This window comes from Myotis brandtii, unplaced genomic scaffold (assembly GCF_000412655.1).
Source record: "Myotis brandtii unplaced genomic scaffold, ASM41265v1 scaffold208, whole genome shotgun sequence".
NCBI classification, from domain to species: domain Eukaryota; kingdom Metazoa; phylum Chordata; class Mammalia; order Chiroptera; family Vespertilionidae; genus Myotis; species Myotis brandtii.
The window spans coordinates 4,963,519-4,980,822 of NW_005357764.1; the positions used below are offsets into that span (position 1 = coordinate 4,963,519).

The 17,304-nt window shown below is 40.2% G+C and overlaps 1 protein-coding gene across 1 annotated transcript in view; it reads left to right on the forward strand.

Moving 5' to 3' along the window:
- The window catches only part of RAD50 (RAD50 homolog, double strand break repair protein), a 74,110-nt gene extending 57,615 nt beyond the window's left edge, over positions 1-16,495 (forward strand). The window contains exons 22-25 of the mRNA XM_005865534.2: positions 11,839-11,924; positions 12,463-12,605; positions 14,778-14,911; positions 16,144-16,495. Coding sequence (XP_005865596.1) covers positions 11,839-11,924; positions 12,463-12,605; positions 14,778-14,911; positions 16,144-16,330 — 550 coding nt within the window. The 3' untranslated portion in view covers positions 16,331-16,495. The remainder of the gene's footprint in view (positions 1-11,838; positions 11,925-12,462; positions 12,606-14,777; positions 14,912-16,143) is intronic.
- Positions 16,496-17,304: the final 809 nt, after the last annotated feature.

Below are 17,304 nucleotides of genomic sequence, written 5' to 3' on the forward strand. Positions count from 1 at the left end.
CAGAAGTCGGTATTTTGTGGAAGAGCCACACTCAAGGGGCCAAAGAGCCGCATGTGGCTCGCGAGCCGCAGTTTGCCGAGCCACAGTTTGCCAACCACTACCCTAGAGTATATGTGGGGTAAAGTTTCTGGGTTGCAGGGTATGCTCAATTTTACAAAATAATGTTAAGTTTTTTGCCAAAGTTTTTTCACTAATTTGCACCACTAGCAGAATATAAGGATTTTTTAAAACACATTTTCTGACATTGATTTTTTTCAGTTTCTTAATTTTTGCCAATCTGAGTTTAAAATGTTAAATCATTGTGGTCTTCATCTGCAGTCCCCTGATTTCTAGTATTGCTGAACATCTTTTTCATGTTTGACCATTTTGCTTCCTCTTTGAAAAGTTTATGTCTTCTACCTATATTTAATGTATTATTAGTTTTGGTTTTTTTTCCTTACTCCTCACATAAGGATATGTTTATTGATTTTAGAGAGGAAGGAAGAGAGAAACATTTCGTGGCCTCTCGTATGCTCCCCACCTGGGGCTCAAACCCACAGCCTAGGTATGCACCCCGATCAGGAATCGAACCCGCAACCTTTTAGTATATGGGACGACGCTTCAACCAATTAGGTCATCCAGCCAGGGCTCTCAGTCATCTAATTGATTTGAAGGTGTTCTTTTTTTTTTTTTTAATATATTTTATTGATTTTTTACAGAGAGGAAGGGAGAGAGCTAGAGAGTTAGAAACATCGATCAACTGCCTCCTGCACATCTCCTACTGGGGATATGCCCGCAACCAAGGTACATGCCCTTGACCGGAATCGAACCTGGGACCTTTCAGTCCACAGGCTGACGCTCTATCCACTGAGCCAAACCGGTTTCGGCTGAAGGTGTTCTTTATCTCTTCTGCATTTTAATTACTTTTAAGTTATATATATTACAAATATTTTTTTCAAACTTTTCATGTTTATCTTTTCACTTTCTTATAGTGTCTTCTAGTGGACAGATTTGATTTCAGGGTCATTGAATTTACCAATCTTTTCTTTTTGGGTTAGCTCTTTTTTTGTCTTGTTTAAGAAATCCTTCCCTATTTTTGTGTGTCCTTCTAAAAGTTTTAAAGATTGTCTTTTCACATTTAAGTACATTTAAGTATATAATCCTAAATGGAATTTTATGTACAGGGTCAGGTAGGACTCCAGTATCACTTTTCCCCTTGTGGCTAACCAGTCGTCCTGGCTCTGTGTAGTGAGGAGCCTATCCTTTTCTTAATGATCTGCACTGTCACTTATGTCACACATCAGAATTCCATATGTGTATGGGTCACTGCTGGGTTTTCCATCTGTTTCATTGGTCATTTTATCTATCTCTGTGCCATTGCCTAAACTGCCTTATTTCTTACATCTGCATAATATATTCAGCATATAACAGAATTTGTGGTTTTTTTCTTGATTAAGGTATTACATGTGTCCTTATCCCCCCATCCCCAACTCCCCCCAGAATTTTTTATTCAGTCTGACCATCTTGTTCTTTTCACTAGTGAATTTAGTTCTTTCAATTCACAAATTTGTTTCTGTCTTTTTTTTTCTACTTTCTGCCTTCTGTGGAATTTTTCTTTATTTCTCTTTTCCCTTCTTTGGGTTGTAAATGATATATTCCACTTTAGTTATTTAGGTGTTTACCTTTAAATTTTTAACATGCATATTTAAAAATCAGATGCATTGATTCTTAAAGTGGTTCTGGAGCAGCATTATGAGTATCATCTTGGAACTTATTAGATAGGAAGGAGGGGTGGGGACTCAGTCGCACACTTACAGGGTGGAGATTAACAAAGATAGCTCAGCTTCCAAGGTCCTCCCTGAGGAGTGGGATGTGAAAATGTGGAGAAAAAGAAACCCTCCTGCCTTTTAGGTGGGATTGCAAATTGGTGCAGCCACTGTGGAAAACATATGGAGGTTCCTCACTAAATTAAAAATAGAGCTGCCTGTGACCCAGCAGTCCCACTTCTGGGTATTTATCTGAAGAAATCCAAAACACCAGTTTGAAAAGATACATTCACCCCTAGGTATCCATGAATAGATGAATGGATAAAGAGGATGTGGTACATATATACAGTGGAATATTACCTTGCCGTAAAAATAAATGAAAACTTGTATTTGCAACAACAGGGATGGACCTTGAGGGTATTATGCTAGTGAAATAAGTCAGACAGAGAAAGATAAATACCATATGATTTCATTTCTGTGTGGAATCTAAAAAGACAAAACAAAAACAAACTCATAAATACAGAGAATAAACTGATAGTTGTCAGATGGGAAGGGATGGGAGAGATGGGTGAGAAAGATAAAGGGGGATTAAGAATGTAATGACTAAGCCCTGGCCTGTGTTGTCCAGTGGTTAGAGCCTTGGCCTGCACACCAAAGGGTCACAGGTTTGATTTCCAGTCCAGGGTAACCTGGGTCGGAGGTTCGATCCCCAGACCCAGTTGGGGCATGTGCAGGAGGCAACCAATCAATGTATCTCTCTCACATCGATGTCCCTCTCCTTCCCTCCCTCCCTTCTCTCTCTAAAAAAAAAATTAATGGAAAAAGTATAACCTGATGGTAATTAACAACAAAAGAATGTAATGACCAATTGGATTAATGACCAATAATACATTTAAAATGGGTAAAAGACACAAATGTTTCAAAGAGGAAACAAAATAATCAAACATGAAAAGATGTTCAGCAGCATTGGAAATCAGGGATTGCAAGTGAAGATAACAAACTGCCACTTACAAAAGTAATCATGAGGAACATAAATCATAAGGTATATAAATGGCTAATTACTATTTTGTATACCTGACACTCATATAATATTGTGTCAATATTATATAACCTTAAATAAAATTTTAAGATTTTAAAATTTATTTAAATAAAATTTTTAAAAATCAAAAACTCACTGAAATTTAAGAAACAAAAAAAGCAACCCAACCCTTGAATTTGACAAAATGGAGGTTAATGATTTTGAGGTGCAATCTTAGTGGCTTGGTTGGAACTAAAGCCTAGAAGTTGGATGAGGAAAGGATGTTTGGTAAGAAATGGAGACAGCGAATATAGATACTTCTTACAAAAAGTTCTGTGAAGGGGAGCAAAACAATGGGGTGATAGCTTGAAGGGCCCATTTAGGTAGAAAGGTTTGGTTTTAAATTTTACTTGCACATATTCTACTATTAGGTCGCTCCTCTACTTAGTACACTGACTGCAGACCTGGTTTCATGTGTACTGACTGAATAGAACACTACTGCTAGGGGCCTCCAGCTGTTCCTGCAGACTCAGAGAGCCAGTGGTAGCCACAAGAAGAGGAATGTCCTCAGAAATGCACATGTTCATTCCCAAATCCCTCTTCTGTCTTCTTGTCAGGGAAAATGGAGAGATCATATTCTGTCCCTCCTGCAAACAGTCCAACAGGGGAGACCATGGTAGGTGCCCCATAGTCTGTGTTTGACCTGGGCCTTTAATAATGAAGGAAGGACATTTCAGTAGAGAAAAAAATCACAGAGGCATCACGTAGCCAAGCGATGGGGGTGAGAGGGTTTGGTGTGGCCAATCGGGTTTCTGGGGGTAGGGAGGTACGGGGCTTTCCAGCAATTTGGGCTTACTAAAGGAACAAATCCAAACTGAGGTCTTTATCTGATAATCAGATGGATTCTACTAAGGGAGAAGAAAAGAATTGGTACAAATTTCCCCAAAATTGAGTCTTTGTGGACTTGTGCTTGCAAACAGTGGCCTTCTTAAGGTTTATACTCTAAGCCTTAAATTTGCCTTCTCACCTAGAGGAAAGTGAGGTCCAAAATTTCCCTCATTGTTTCACCTCTTAGAATGAAGCATGCAGTCAGTGTAGTTGTTGCATTTAGCTGTCTATTTAAGGTAACACAGGAAATTAGCAATGCATTTTCAAGAAAAGCTGATTACCATCTGTTATTAGTAATCATCTAAAAACATCACTAATTGTAAGCATTGCCAATGGTCTGAGAGACTTGCACTGGCTGAGAAGAGGGAAAACATTCATTATTTAGAATGTATTGCTCCTTGTCCCTTAGTAGAATATATCAATTAGAATTAAATGATTTAGAATATGTCAGAGTACATTGTTCAACCTTATACCAATCTTACACTGTCATTCTTCCCCAAACGTGGAAGGTTGCATATTCTGCTGAGATTCTGTGGAAACATATAACTTTTACAGTTTTGTATCCTAGGTAACCAACTCTCTGTGAATCTGTTGAGTCTGACTACTTGAATGCATGGAGGGCTTAGTCAGGGCTCATTTTTCAACCATATTCTTGTCTTCACCGTGGATGCAGCAGTTTTACAGCACTGGGTCCCTCCAGCATCAAGCCAAAATCAAAAGATAACCAGAGACTTTTCACACTCACTGCAGTTTTTTTTAAAACCAAATGTTTATCTTGTGATAATGGTTGAACCCTTGCTTGAATTTTAAAAGCTGTTTTGTGGTGTTTTTTTTGAGAGTCTGGCTGAAGGAAATTAGTTCAGTAGTTTTAAGAATGTAATAGTCTTAAGGGTTTTATCTAGAAAAAGTGGTCTTTTTTCTTTTAAATGTGCAACTTAAGTTTGGCAAATTAGGGATTTTGAGTTTAGCTCGGTAATGAAAATCATTATTAGTTTGGAACATGATACTCAGATACCATTTCCTCTATATGAGAGGGCTTCCGCTAGCCTAAATGTTGGGACACAGGAAGTTCTCACGGTGGTAAGTACCAGGGCAGCAGGGAAGAGTATTCAATGTAATCATGAATAACAATGGTCATAGCCAATTTCTTAGCAAACTATATATCTCAAAGTTTGGTACAATTTAAATACAAGGATAAAGACAATATTGTTAGAAAATGTCCTTTGTTAAATATAATCTTTTCTACTTTTTTCCAACTTTATTTTCATTAACTTAGTTTTTCATACTTCTGAACTAATATTTTTTTATTAGTAAGGCATATTTGTATTTGGCCCTTTTAATCAATACTCAATAAAATAGCTTGAGACAATGGGGAAATCCAGTTCAAGATCTGCCATTTTATGTACATTAGTTCAAATTTTGCCAAAATGGTAGCTAACCTTCCTTAGTACCTGGAGATGGTTTAAATAATGAAAGAAGCAGGACCTAGAAGGTCTTTTCCCGGCAGGTAAGGTTTTGGACTATTTAGATGATATTTTTTCAACCCCTTAGATACCTGCTCTCTAATTACTCCATATCAGACATTCAGATCTTTGCTAATGGTTAAGTCCTGATTTAAAATGTGGCCTCAGAACGGCAACAAAAACCCTGAACTATGGTCCTGGGGAGGTCTAATATGCTTCACTTGTGACATCAAACGAGAACGTATGTATACTTAGGAAGAAGATAATTTAGAAGCTTACAGAGCTTTTCACTAAATGTCCACGTGTGGGAGGCAGCTGGACAGCTTAGAACAAAAAGGAAAATCGTCTCATTGCCGGGGCAGAAGCCCTGGTGCAAAGAGGTACTAACGGACAGTGTAGTCAGCCTAACGTTTACAGGAGATGCTGCATAAAGAAGGAAGAGGGACATGGATAGAAACAGCTGCACCACTTACATTGGCCCCTATTTCTATTTTTCTGTCTTTTTAAAAAAATATTTTATTGATTTTTTACAGAGAGGAAGGGAGAGGGATAGAGAGTTAGAAACGTCGATGAGAGAGAAACGTCAATCAGCTGCCTCCTGCACACTCCTTACTGGGGATGTGCCCTCAAACAAGGTACATGCCCTTGACCGGAATCAAACCTGGGACCCTTGAGTCCACAGGTTGACGCTCTATCCACTGAGCCAAACTGGTTAGGGCTCTGTCTAAATTTTTTATTAGCACTTATCTTCATTTAGAGCAGTTTTAGGTTCACTGCAAAATTGAGCAGAAAATACAGAGATTTCCCATATACCTCCCCCAACCTAATAACCAAAGCCTCTCCCACCATCAGCAGCCTTCACTAGAGTGGAACAGTTGAACCTACACTGACGTCATAATCCCCCAAAGTCCATCGTTTACATTAGGGTTCACTCTTGTTGTAATACATCCTATGGGTTTGGACAAATGTATAATGATATGTATCTACCATTATGGTATCATATAGAATTGTTTCACTGGCGCATGTCTTTTTGTCTTTCTGGCCTCATGCTGTCCCATGCCTTCTTTCAAACAGGAAATGAGTAGGCCCTTGTCATTTGTGAGGATCATATCCTAAGACTTTCATTGATCACCAAAATTATCACTACTCTAAAGCTATCATTTGTCCTCATAATATGACATAGATTGTTACTGAAAATTTAAAGGAAATCTTTCAGATTAAATATAGGACCAAATAATTTATAGACCACCATATTCTTAGCTCTTAGACCTTTCCATTCTCTTGTGGGAACCAGTTTTCACAAAATGTACCACTTCATGTAAGTTAATATTTGCATATAACCAAATGATATGTACACCAGGCACATGGTGGGGCTGATGCAACTAACTAGATGACCACTTACCCACAACAGTTTCCAGCCCATGAAATTCATATCTTTGCCTCAGCAGAATGATTGTTTACTTGACGTCATGGGCCTTCAAGGTCAATCTTAAATGTTTATTATAAAGTCCGGGTGCTTAAAGGTGTGTGTAGTTCATCTCTGGGCCTGTATTTGTTGATCAGCAGTCCACCCTCACCCAGTCCTGTGTCAGAGCTGCTTTTCTTACATAGCCCCCTCTTACGTCAGACCCTCCTTACTCTTACCTATATTATTGTAGTTTTCCCTCACTTCTTTGTCCCTCCTACCCCCCTGATATACTTTCACCTGGTTAATTTTCCTAAAGGTAGTTGTCTCTATTCCCTGCTAATTTTAGGACAGACTTCCACACCTGGCCTTTCCCATTTCATCTCTCAATACTCACTGTGATCCAAGCAAACTGAACATCCCTTAGGACACCTCAGATTTTCCCATGCTATTTCTCTTCCTTGGAACGTTACCTTGATGAAGCCCTTCCCAAGCAGATGTAATTTTTCCTTCCTGTGTATTCCATAATATTTTGTACAACTTATATGAGTTAACCCATTCAGCCTTATATTATAGATATTTATGCTTCCCGGTACTCACTCCATTACTATCCAAATCACAGAACATGGTTCACATTGGACTTAGGTTTATTTCCATGACAATGTCTAACATTTATTCAGCACTTAAGTATTAGTACATTGGTGACATGTTTTTATTTCCCTCACAGTGCTCTTCTAAGTATGTTTATACAAATAGATCTTTTTTGTTTTTATGTGAATAGTATCACACTATTGGCTTTTTCTGTTGGCTTTTTCTTTCACTTAACATGTAATGAAAATCTTTTATGTTCATATATGTAAGTACTTCATTTATAATGGCTGCATACTATTCTATAAAATGGATGTTGCCTACTTTATTTAACCACAGATGGACATATTAGGAAGTTTTTAAATAATTGCTACTACAGATAGTGCTACAATGCATGTCTTTGCACACTTGTACAGATACACTAGGAAGATAACTTCTTAGAAACAGAGTTAATGGGTCAGAGGTTATCTACATTTTTAAGTTATTGCCAGATTGCCTTTCAAACACATTTACAAAATTTGTATTCACCAATAGTGTATGAAAGTACCCATTTCTCTATGTCTTCATATTATTACCCTTTCTAATTTTTGCCAGTCTGTTACACACACACAAAAAATGCTCACTTTAATTTACATTTCCCTATTTATTAGTGAGGTTAAACACTTTTTACATATATTGGCTATTTGTATTTCTTCTCCAAGAATTGCCTATTCATATATTTTTACCAGTTTTTCTATTAGGTTGTCTTTTTCTCAATGATTTGTACCACTTTTTAAATATATATTCTGGATATTAATCCTTTTCACATACATTGCAAGTTAGTTATTCCTAGTTTGTCATTGTCCTTTAACTTTACAGTATTGTTTGTGACTTTTAATTTCTAGGTAGGCAAATCTTTAGTCTTTCTTTATGGCTTCTGGATTAGAAGGGCCTCCCCAATCTTAAAATTATAAAAATGTTTTCAGAAGAATTATATTTGAGGTTTGTTAAAGGGCAGTGATATAAGTTTAAGTTTTTCCTTTCTCCAACACTACTGAAAGCTTTCCTACTGATTTAAAATGTCATTTATAAAACTAAAGTTCTGCAAGTATTTGGTTTTATTTCATTTCTTTTCCTGTCCTACTGTGATTTATTATTTTGCATTATTCTTTTGAAATAAGAACTTTAGAGTCACCTTATGGATTTAATTTTAAAAATGTTTTAATCTTTTGGGAGTTGTGTTTGGATTGCATTTGCTTTATGGATTACTGAGGAGAGTAGACATCTTTGCAGTATTGAATCTCCCATTTTGGACTCTATAGTATGTCTCTTCTATTTAGTCAGTTCCTTTGTCCTATTGTAAAGTTTTATAGCTTTCCATTTAGAGCATGTACCTTTTTGTTAGATTTTTTCCTAGGTATTTATTTCATAATTTTAATTGCCACTGTGATTAGGATCCTTTTTTTCTATTGTTTTCTATTGGATTTTGCTACTAGATAATAAAACTATTAATTTTATTTCTGACCACTGTATTAGTCTTAATAGCTTTACAGTTGATTTCTTAGATTTTCTGAGTGCACAGTTATATCACTTGCAGAAACAATGACATGTTTTGGGCTGCTGCTTCCTCTTCATTATCTTCCTGAATTGTTAGGGATATCTCTAGGATATTATTTTAGGGTAGCCATAATAAGAGGCATCTTTTTCTTGTTACAGTTTTTAGCAGTAACACTTCTGTATATTTCAACATTAATTGAATGCTGCTGTGGATATCTGATCGAGTCATTTTGTCAAATTAAGAAAATTTTCTATTTTTTACTGAGGATTTTTATCAAACTCAGTGTTATAACAAGTACTTTTTGGACATCTATTGAGATGATTTTTTTCCTTATAATCCATTAATACAATGAATCAATTTTTTTTTTCTGTTGTACTATTCTTGGGATAAATACTACTTGGTCCTGATATATTCTTTTTAATACCTCACTACTAAATGATCTTATATAGGCTTATACATTTTTTTCCTCTTTCTACTTATATTTCTTTTAAAAAAACTGTTTTTATTGATTGCAGAGAGGAAGGGCGAGAGGATAGAAACATCAATGATGAGAGAAAAACATTGATCAGCTGCCTCCTGCACACCCCCTACTGGGTATTGAGCCCACAACCTGGGCATGTGCCCTGACCAGGAATTGAACCATGAATCCTAGTTCATGGGTCAACACTCAACCACTGAGCAACACAGGTCAGGCTCTACTTATATTTCTTTTTGCTATGTAATATTTCATATACTTGAGAGTTTTAAGCGTACCAATGTACCTTGAAGAATGGAGAACATTTAGTCATAAAACTAGCTGAGCTTGGTGGCTTTAAGGATGGCATTTTGACTGCCTTTTAAAATTTTTAATTATCATATTCAAGGGCTGTTAATAGTCTACCCACTTTTCTCTGATTCTGATGAAGTTACTGACTTCATCTTCTTAATAGGAAAATGGGGATAACCAAACCTAACTCTCCCAGTATTATAAGGATTAAATGAAATAATATGATTGTTTAAGCATATCTGTGCCTTCCATAAGTTAATGCTCCTCAATAGTAACCACTATTATTATTGTTATTCCCTCAAGTGGGGTTAAACTCAAGACTAGACAGAAGGGATACAGCCAGGTAGCCTCAGCTGTGTCTGACACAGCCCTTGGTGAATCTAGGTCTTCCTCGCAGTGCTCTCTCCAGCACACTAGCCACGGGCAGATGCACCTCCGCGGTTGCACAGGGGGCACCTTGGACCCCCTGCCTCAGCTGGAGCTTGTGCTCTACTTTGGGAATGTTTATTTATGGAAGATTTTTAACTTGAATGGAAAGATGATTTTTTAAAAAAGTCATTTGAAAAGTCAGGATAGTAATATAAAAGTCAGGATAGGATATAAAACTATGGCTTACAACCTGGGCCAGGTGGTTCAGCAGGTTGGGCCTTGTTCCATACACCAAATAGGTTGTGGGTTTGATTCCAGGCCAGTGCACATACCTAGGTTGCGGGTTCAATCCCCAGTCTGGGTGCATTCGTGAGGCAGCCAATCAATGTCTCTCACATTGATGTTTCTCTCCCTCTCCCTTTCTCTCTAAAATCAATTTAAACACACACACATATATCCTCAGGTGAGGATTAATTAAAAAACAAAAAACTATGGATTGCATGATTGATCTCAAGAACATTCTCTGAGGGTGTGTGTGTGTATTTTATAGCAAATATTTAGACATTTTGTCTCCATCCTTTGTCTTATTTTTTTGTTAATCCTCACCCCAAGGATATTTTTTTCTATTGATTTTTAGAGAGTGGAAGGGAGGAAGGGGATAGGGGGGGAGAGAGAGAGAAACATCGATGTGAGAGAGACACATCAATTGGTTGCCTCCCACACACACCCACAGTTGGGGCCAGGGATCAAACCTGCAACCCAGATACGTGCCCTTGACCAGAAATCAAACCCGAGACCCTTTGGCGCATGGGCCAATACTCTAACCACCTAGCCACACTGACCAGGGCTGTCTCCATCCTTTTAAAGGAGTATAAAATGTTAGCCTGAGACAGATGTATAAAGTAGAATATGGAGACTTGCATTCTCATCATCAAGCAGAATATGGTTTTTTCCAGTCAATTACTTCAAAATCCTTCATCTGATACTTAAAATGTATTTATGTTGAGTCATTTCTTTCTCTTTGGCTAGTGAACCAGAAGATCATGAAGTGATTATGAAGAGGCAGAATCATTACGTTCAGTTTCTTTTTGTGTGTATCAGATAAGAGGCTGCAAATGGAAGTGAGGCGCCTCACATCCTCTGTGTGGCGGTGGCACCGATGTCTGCCTGTGTGTCACTGGGGCAGCGCTTATAGTTCATAGGCCTCCACAGAACCCCAGCGCTTTTTGGTGAAAGGTGACAATAGTAAGAACAACATTAGATTTTGAAGGCTACTTCTGTTTTTACAAACATTTCTTCTTTTTAGTGTTCAGAAACTCCTAGTTTTTTAAGAGTGTTGCGAGGGGCAGAAGGGGTGTACCTATTAGTAGGATTTCTGAATCTTTGGCTAGGAAGGGAGAATAAAAGTTTTGAGGTTCAGCTCAGTTTAAGCCTCTAAATGGCCCTTTCTGTACCAAAGCTTCTAATAGATAAATAGCTCACGGATCTGAGGAATAAAAGCAGCCCAAGAGACTGACTCTTGGTAAACCTTATTAGTAATTAAAGAGGAAAACAACAGCATCTGCAGAGATTTGCCAATTTCCCCATAGAGCAAGGGCCCTGTACACCTCCCTCCCCTCTTGACTCTCTTCCATTCAGCAGGTCTTCCTGTAACTGGTGGCCATCAGTGGGAACAGCCCTTCCAATAAGCCTAAGAAAGAGTCTGCTAAACACTGTTTTCTGATGTTCACAGCATTTGTGGGTGTATTTAAGGGAGTGTTTGTCATAGCATACAGAGTGAAAACGGAGAAGGTAGGGACCCTGGAGCTCTGGAAATACGACGGCACTACTCATTATTAGCCAAGCAGCAAGATCTTGTCCTGACTATTTTTTCTAGCTCTTACTATATCCTACTTTTATCACTGAAATATCCAGGGAAGTTACTTCATGATATTGTTATGTTACTTACATTATTATTATACACATTATTATATATTTCACACTTTAATGTTACTGTTACATGTAATAATACGTTACCATATTATTATTCTATTAAAAGTACCACTGGCTTTTTTTCCAGGGCAATAATGAAATTCCACAGTATGAAAATGGAAGAAATCAATAAAATCATCCGTGACCTCTGGCGAAGCACCTACCGTGGACAAGGTACCGCGTGGTGTGTCACCAGCTCCTTCCAAAGCCCTGTCCCAGCTCCCACCGCACGACTTCTCATCGTGCCGCATCCCCTCCCGGGCCCTTGCTGAACATCTCTCTGATGTGTTCTAAGAACTCTTATCTTGACAACATCTTGTAGCAAGAAGAAATGCAGAGGTTTCTATTCCAGAGCCTGGTAGGCCTTACATATTTGGCTACGATGCACATTATATTTAGCTGATGACATAATAGATTCTGTTGAGTGTCGATAGGGATAAGCCGAAATGCGATAAGAAGAAACCGTCAGGAGGAAACTCTTAGTAGAGTAGAACTAAGAAAGGCAGCGCTGAGAGGGGGTTGGGGTCTCTGGGTTGCTTCTAGCCAGGAATCCACGGGAACACTCTCAGCCAGAGGAAAGGTTCCAGACAAGCCAGGGCTTCCCCTGTGGTGTCAGGCTCACATGTTACTCCTGGGCTTATTTGATAATGTTGGCAAATGACAAAGGCTACAGAGTATAGGTTCCTCTGAAATCTTCTTCCTTCTGTGTCAGATATTGAATATATAGAAATTCGGTCTGATGCCGATGAAAACGTATCAGCTTCTGATAAACGGCGGAATTACAACTACCGCGTGGTGATGCTAAAGGGTGACACGGCCTTGGATATGCGAGGACGATGCAGTGCTGGACAAAAGGCAGGTACTAAGAGCCTACGGGCCACCTTCACCCAGAGACTCGACAGAGAGAAACAAATGTCAGTGCAGTAGAATCCTCCAAGGCCGCCCGGGAATGGTGGAAGCTCCTACCACGCTCCTGGCTGCCACATTCAGGGTCAGGATCTGCTGCCCTCATACACTCCCCCACTTCTAACCGGCATTTCCTGCAGCATCACATAAATTAGGCTTTTAGGAGAAGGGCCTGAACCATTCTCACAGGATAGGCTCAGTATAAAACAAGGAGCTGAAGACCATTCATTATTCTACAGCCTTCCTTATGAGAATAAGTTACTGTGTCATTGATTGCAAGACACACCATTTTATGTGCCACTAAGAAAGAAAAAAGGCACTTGTAATTATAAGATGCATCCTGATTTGAGAGAAGTCAAGTGGGAGGGGGAGGTGTGTTTTAGTCAGTGACAGGCAGTATTAGCAGACTAGATCCTAGGTTGAGCCAGATGAGGCGTTATAATAGATGAGCCTCTCATTGAGAAAGCAGCCCCCTTATAGGTCTGAGTCCCCCAACACCACCCAGCCTAGCCTTGGGGCCTGCAGACCCCCCCCCCACACACACACACACACACACACACACTCAGCTGCGGGGCAGGGCACCTGGTGCTACGTGAGGCTCTGGGAGGACAGCCTAGGTTGGGTATGGAGCACAGAGCAAATTAGAGGGAAGGTGTTTTAGAGTGAGGACAGTGGGGCCTGCATCCTGGGGAACAAGGCTGGGTCTTCCCTGTGCACAGGCTGGTACCCAAGACGCCACAGAGTCCTCCTTTCAGATTAGAAGCAAGAGATTATATTGATAACATCTCTTTACCCTTGGTTTTCTTAACAAATTTTTAAAATTCTAGAAATAGATGCTCATGTTACCCAAGTTATTTTTGTAGTTTTAAATTTTGTTGTCAGCCCAGACAGCTATACTAGTTTAAGGCATCTGCAGATTATCATAACCGTAGTCTGCAAAAAACGACAAATTTGTGATCTATAATCAGTATCCCCTACTTGCTTTGGTGATTTTCAGTGGTAGTTATGAATGGGAAAAATATAGTTTAAAACATGTCTCTTTGGATTAAAAATACTTTCAAAAATAGTGTCTGAATAAAAGTAGATTTCCTGTAACTACTATAAATTAGAAAAATTCATTTGTAGTGATTGGGGGAGAAAACAGAGAAATGGTTTGGTAGAGGTGGGCCAGGACCTCATTAGACTCCACTCCGAGGAGTGGTGGGGGAGGTGGCAGCAGTGGGTTCAGACACGGAGGAAGAAGTGTCTGTCCAAAGGGCCAAGCGCTCCATCAAAGAGAGACTGTCAGCTGCTCTGGAATCACGAACTCACTGACTCTCCTTCACTCACATGTTGGGGGGGGGGGGGGGGGGTCCAGCTTACACACAGGTGGTTAGACTTCCTGAAGCGCCTGCACTCCTGTTGGTGAGCCTGTGCCCTCAGATGGTTTCAGCAGGGCCTGAGGGGTTTCTGTTAGGTTTCTGTTAGCCATGGAAGTGCCTCAGTTTGGGTTGTTTGGATTTCCTACAGGTAAGCTTAAATAACGCTGTATTTCTGTCCTCCTGGTATTGTGGCCCAGGAATTCATTCATTGTCTCACAATGCACGAACATATTTTTGTGTGGGTGAGAGCATTTGTAGGTTAGGTGCCTCTTTTAGACCACAGAACAGAGAGATTTAAGGAAGAGATAAAAGGTCTCTGAGGCTCTGGGAAATGTAATGTGTCCAGGTTTCCTGATAAATCTCTATCAGGAAAATAAAATAGGTTGTGAATTTTAAGGTTGTTAATCTTATACCAGTTATTAAAATTATTAGTTAATACTAAATGGCAATGCATTTCTGATTCACGTCTGTGATTTCAAGTTTTGTTATAGCTGATGTGATTGGGGCAGGGGGTCAGCATTGCTCTTAGCATTTTATTTCATTGCACATGATACGCTGAGGTCGTGCACATGACGGCTCACTTTCTGGAAGGGCATGTCTGGTCACAGTGCCGGGCTCTCCCAAGCAGAAGAGCAGCGATTTACCTCAGGTCAGTGGCCCTGTGACCTTCCCTGTGTAGAGACCCAGCCAGGTCTGCACACTTTCCCAGGTGGATGAGAAAATGGTGTGTGCGGAAGCTCAGCTTTGGTGCTTTTTCCAGGTGTTAGCCTCCCTCATTATCCGCCTGGCCCTGGCTGAAACCTTCTGTTTGAACTGCGGCATCCTTGCCTTGGATGAGCCAACAACGAATCTTGACCGAGAAAACATTGAATCTCTTGCACATTCGCTGGTTGAGTAAGTTTCTCAAGTTTAAAGTAAGATTAAGAGAGCTCCATGGTGAAACCCCTCTAGATGTGTCTTCCTTGGGGAAGCTGGTTGGCTTTACCTTTTGATAGTAATTTATCAGATTTTTAAAAATGAACTAGATGGTGACCACCAGCAGCACACACCCTGCACCTCCCCATGTGTTCATCGGGAAACTGTGGTGAGTTTGCTGGTTTGGTTTGGCTTTCCTGTAAACCCACCAGAGGGGCCCACATGTTGTGTACAGGAGTTACCATGACTTGTAAAACATTCTGGGTGGTCACGGTGGTTTTGGACTGTCTCCCCAGCTTTCCACATGCGTCAGACTCTATGAGGAGTGACAGTTCTTATTCAAAAGTAGATTGGTGGTTAAGTGGAATCCAGGAAGGTAAAGTTGCACACACCTTGCAGCACAGTCACCTGTGGGAGACCCCTGGCAGACATGTTTCCTGTCTGATAGCCAGAGGGAGAATTGAGCAACCCCAGAGCCACCTCCCAGGAGACCTGTGTGACCAGCAAGTAAGGGCTAGTGCTTTTGAACCTAAGTACATCCAGCTCCGGGCAAGGGATATGTAAGTGGTTGATATAAGGAAAAGGTCTTTTAGGTCTCAGGTCTCAGCCTCGTAACCTCAGTGTATAGATAACGAGCACCGTGTCTCAGTCCACCCACTCAGGCCGTGTGTCATGCTCATGATGCATCTAGTGACTAGGCGGGCAGAATTCTAAGTAGACACAGCTCCTGAGAAGGCAGCAGGGCTTGCACACGTTATTCCCCTTGCCTGTAGTCTGTCTTTTCAAAAAGAAAAAGTATTTTCTTCCAGAGAAAACTAGTCAGAGGTCAAGAAAACCCAAGGCAAAGGAATAAGTCAGACTCCTAAAGTTGAGCAGCATAGATATTAAGGAAAACTTTAGAGCATTTCCAGCTGCTATGGTAAGAACTTTGTGTTCTGGAAGAAACTAGATCACGTATTCTTACCAGTTCGTTAGCCAGACCTACGTGAAGAGTCAAGACATGCACCCCCGCTGCCTGGAGAGGAGATGGGCTCCTACCTGACAGAGGCCCGGGTCCACCCCACCCCGCCCCCACTTCCTGCAGGGCTGGCAGAGGCCCTGCCACTCACGGTCATATGTCAAACAAGGTTCTCAATAGCTTTTTCAAATAAAGGAAAGAAAGGGTTGTATATGTTCTTTAGTAACAAAATGTTCTAAATCTATTGTTTCAGGATAATAAAGAGTCGCTCACAGCAACGTAACTTTCAGCTTTTGGTAATCACTCATGATGAAGATTTTGTGGAGCTCTTGGGGCGATCCGAGTATGTGGAGAAATTCTACAGGATTAAGAAGAACATCGACCAGTGCTCAGAGATTGTGAAGTGCAATATTAGCTCCCTGGAATCCTATGTTCACTGAGAAGACTCGAGATTTAGCTGCCTTAGAAATACAGGTCCTTAGGCAACTGCTTATTTCTGGTATCAGCTGAGTCAGTAAGCAGATATATTCTTTAGAAGGAGCTCTGTGTCTAGGATTTTGAATGTCTGAGAGGTTCTAAAATGATTAAAGTTGTTTCACATGAAATTTGGACTGATTTCCTGAACGTCATCCCCCTCCGGGCAGCCTGACAGGCCTACAGGGCTCAGCAGTTAAACTCGGCTTCCCTTCCCAGCATCCGTGTGATACCCTGGCCTGACCTGCTACTCCCTTTCACTTCTCACAGCACCATTGAGAGGTCCTCACTGCCTTCAAGATTTAGGTCTTTGCATTTTAAAATTATGTGTGATAAATGTTATCACTAAATTTATTTGCTGAGATACGGTTTTTAAAAGCCGAGTTATCACTCTGGCCAGTGTGGCCCAGTGGGTTGGACATCATCATATGCACTGATTCCCAGATGGGGCATATGCCTGGGTTTCGGGCTCCCAGTGGGGGGCATAAAGGAGGCAGCTGATTGATGTCTTGTTCTCACATTGATGTTTCTCTCCACTACTCTCTTCTCTCTCTAAAAATAACTTTTTATTTTTTGTTTAGCCTCATCCAAGGATATTTTTTCCATTGATTTTTAGAGTGGGAGAGAGGGAAGGAAGAGAGAGAAACATTGATGTGAGAGAGACACATTGATTGGTTGCCTCCTGCATTCGCCCTAAATGGGGCTGGAGATTGAACTTGCAACCCAGGTACATGCTCTTGACTAGGAATCCAACCCGTGACTTCATTGCAGGTGCTGAAGAGTCTAACCACTCAACCACACCAGGAAGGTGTCTAAAAATCAATTTTTAAAAGGTCTTTTAAAAAGCTGAGTTATCAGTGACTGTTAACATCTGACGATGACCATAAATGATGAGATTTTAATGTATGGCTCCACTCTATAAATCCAGCCAAGTGACCTT